This window comes from Pituophis catenifer, unplaced genomic scaffold (assembly GCF_029215685.1).
Source record: "Pituophis catenifer annectens isolate HBS135680 unplaced genomic scaffold, rPitCat1.0.hap2 SCAF_5, whole genome shotgun sequence".
Lineage (NCBI taxonomy): Eukaryota > Metazoa > Chordata > Lepidosauria > Squamata > Colubridae > Pituophis > Pituophis catenifer.
The window spans coordinates 7,402,034-7,405,308 of record NW_027256885.1 but is presented as its reverse complement, the minus strand read 5'-3'; the positions used below and the strand labels follow the sequence as shown (position 1 = coordinate 7,405,308).

The window sequence follows — 3,275 nt, the reverse complement described above, 5'->3', positions numbered from 1 at the left end:
GAAAGCAGGAAATTATGCGGCACAGCTGTTTCCACCCCCTTTGCTGTTCTACTTACCTTAGCAAAGGCTTCTTAAGCCTTCTTTTTCAGCGCTGGGCAGTAGCACCTGTTATGCAGATGCGCACGAAGCGTGCGTTTGACGCACACTGTGCATGCACACTCAATGCAAACCGTTGGGAGGATTTCACCACTGGTGTGTGTGGGTGTGCCGACCTCACATCTGGGGTGGAGGTGGGACGGAGAATGTTCCAAAGGGTTGGGTGATGGCAAGGAACGCTCTCTTTGTGACCCCCTGCCAGTTGAAACTCTTTCACTGACCAGGTCCATAGGATGCTGCCCACCCTGAGGATGCAGTGGGAGGAAGACGCTTCCGCAGGTCCCCTGGCCCCATGCAAGGGCTTTCGGGGTGCATTGCATGGCTATGGAGTCCATATTCAAAGCTTTGATTTATTCAAGAGGGCGGAATACAGGAAGTCCTCGAGTTGCAACGGTTCACTTAGCAACTGTTCCGAGTTACGACGGCACCTGGGGGGGGAGGGGAAAGACTGCTTTTCACAGGTACAACTGTAGCAGCCTCCCCCGTGGTGACACGGTCAAAATTCTGATGCTTGGCGATGCTTGGGAACTGACTCACATTTATGACCATCACAGTGTCCCGGGGTCACATGATACCTTCTTGTGACCTCCCTCCCTTTTCTGTCTACCCACTCCTTCCTTCCTTTCTTTTTCTCGTTCTTTTTTCCATTCTATTTCTTTCTTTCTTCTCTATTCTCACAGTCTCTCCTTCCTCCCTCCCTCTTCCCTGCTTTCCTTGTTTCACCCATCCTTTCTTCCTCCCTCTCTCTCCTCTCTCTCTCTCTCTCCTGCTCCCCCCACCAATCCCCAGCGGGGGCGGGGCGAGCGGGGCGCGCCCACTTCCGCCTTGCCCCCGGAAGCGCGTCAGGCCCTGCCACTACAGCTCCCAGCGGGCCCCGCGGCCGTCGCGCGCGGGTGACGCAGGGCCGGGCAACCCGGAAGCGCGTCCCGGGGGCTCCCCCTGGCGGCGGCGGGCGGCGGGGCGATGGCGCTGGTGGAGGGCGTCGGGGACGAGGTGACGGCGCTGGCGGCGCTGCTGGCGGCTCTGGGGCTGCTGGGACTGGCCTGGTTCTCCACGCGGACGGGCGAGCGGGGGGACGGAGCCCTCCCCGCCGCCCCCGCCCGCCGGGACCAGCCCCGCCCCGCCGCCCCCCGCCCCGACCCGCCCCGCCCGCGCCCCAGGGAGGGGGAGGGGGAGGAAGGCTCGCCCCCCCCCTTCGTGCTGCGGCTCAAGTTCCTGAACGAGACGGAGCGGCTGGCCAGGGTCCGTCCCAGGGACACGGTGGGCGCCCTCAAGAGGTCAGCCACGGTGCAGCCCCCCGGCCCCCAAAGGACCCCGCTCTCCCCGCGGGTGGGTGGGTGGGTGGGTGGGGGCCTCAGGAGGGAGGAGGGGGGGACTCGGAGGATGCCCTTCCTCGCCCACCCCCCCACCCCTTCTTTGGAACCCGGAATGGCAAGGGAGAGAGTTGGGGGGCAGGGGTGGAGGAGGGGGCTGGAGCAAGGGGGAGTGGGGTTCAGGGGAAATGGGGAGGAAGGGGTGGGAGCGAGGAGGAAGACAAGGGGGGCCAAGGGGGAAGGAGGGGGCTGAATCAAAGGGGGACAGGAGGAGTTGGGGGGCAGGAGCCTCCTCCTTTGGCATCCTGGGCCCACTCTGAATGACGCCTCCTCGGCCCCCCTCCTTCCTTGCCCACTAGGCTCTACTTCCCAGGCCAGGAGCAGCTGGTCCGCCTCATCTACCAGGGCCAGCTCCTCCGGGACGACGCCCAGACTTTGGCCGCCCTGCACCTCACCAACAACAGCGTGCTCCACTGCCACGTCGCCCAGCACCAGCCTCCACCAGCCACCACCAATGCCGCCCCCCGGACCGACGCCGAAGCCGCCCACACCGCCCTGAACGTGGGCAGCCTGATGATGCCCCTCCTGGTGCTGATGCTGGCCACCCTGTGGTACTTCCAGCTGCAGCACCGCCACGTCTTCACCGCCACGGCCACCACCTGCCTGGCTGGCCTCACCCTGGTCTTCAGCTTCGTGGCCTTTGCCGTCTACCGCAGATGACGCCGACAGATGCCCGCTCTGTGCCCAAACTTGGGGATGTCTGTTGGGACGCCGTGCGCCGTTGGGGGACTTGGGGACGCTGGGTCCCGTTGGGGGGACGGGGCTGGGCTCTGAGCCCTAGTGGGGGTCGGCGAGGACGTGTCTGGTCCTTGCCAACCTAAGATGGGGGTTGGACTGGATGACCTCCAAGGTCCCTTCCGACTCTGTTATTCTATTCTATTATATTCTAACCGCCGGTTATTGTTTTTCCATTAAAGCTGTGAAGGAAAAAGGGAACGCACTGTCTCCACGGTGGGTGCCGGGGGGGATGAGAGGGGGGGCTTCTGGCTGGGCCCTACCACTTCCCCTAAACAAGGGGACAAGGGTTCACCCCAATGGCTGCTGGTTGGGGGGCAGGAGGAGTGGTGATGCTCGCTTGGTGGCCTCTGGAGCATCTTCAGGGAAGGGGCCTTCAGTCGCTCCCTGGACCCCCCTCTCTTCCTCCCTTCTCCCCCCAGAAGTTTGGAGCCCTGGCCTTGTTTTGAGGTGCAGTTCAGTGGGAGGGGAATACAGGCAGTCCCCAATTTAGAACAGTCCATTTAGTGACCGTTCCAGGTTCCAATGGCTCTGGGAAAAAATGGGACTTGGGACGGTTTTTCAGCCTTAGGACCGTAGCAGCCTCCCCATGCTTGGCAGCTGATTCGGATTGATGACCGTCATAGGGTCCCTGGGATCTGGGATTTTGCGACCTCCCGACCAGCCAAGTTGGGGAGGGGGTAGGGGTGGGAGAAGCCGGGTTCGCTTAACGTCCGGGCGATAAACGTAATCAGCTACAGGGATTCACTGAGCCACTGTGGCAAGGGATGTCACAAAATGGGGCTAAGCTCCCTGAACAAATCTCTCATTTAGCAAGATAAATTTTGGGGTCAATTGTGGTCATAACTCAAGGACAATCTGTATTGAGCTCAGCCTTCCGGGGTTCGTTCGTTCTTTTTCTTTCCTTTTTCTCTCCCCTTCTTTCTCCTTCCTTCCTTTTCTTTCTTTCCTTTCTTTCTCTTGCTTCCTTCTTCCATCCCTCAGTTCTTTCTTTTGTTCTTTCTCTCGTTCTCTTTTTCTCTCCCACTTTGTTTTCTCTTTTTTCTCTTCCCTTCTTTCTCCTTTTTCTTT

The 3,275-nt window shown here is 60.6% G+C and overlaps 1 protein-coding gene across 1 annotated transcript; it reads left to right on the top strand.

Annotated features, from left to right (window-relative positions):
- Window positions 1-1,021: 1,021 nt before the first annotated feature.
- TMUB1 (transmembrane and ubiquitin like domain containing 1) lies at window positions 1,022-2,405 on the top strand. Its single transcript, XM_070944389.1, has 2 exons — window positions 1,022-1,373; window positions 1,769-2,405. The coding sequence occupies exons 1-2, from the start codon at window positions 1,060-1,062 to the stop codon at window positions 2,127-2,129; spliced, it is 675 nt and encodes a 224-aa protein (XP_070800490.1). The 5' UTR covers window positions 1,022-1,059; the 3' UTR covers window positions 2,130-2,405.
- Window positions 2,406-3,275: the final 870 nt, after the last annotated feature.

What these genes read in the sequence shown, in the direction of transcription:
- TMUB1 (XM_070944389.1), top strand. Translation starts at nt 1,060, where the DNA reads ATGGCGCTGGTGGAGGGCGTCGGGGACGAGGTGACGGCGCTGGCGGCG. An exon ending in ACGGTGGGCGCCCTCAAGAG is followed by an intron (nt 1,374 to 1,768) that starts GTCAGCCACGGT and finishes CTTGCCCACTAG; the next exon opens with GCTCTACTTCCCAGGCCAGG.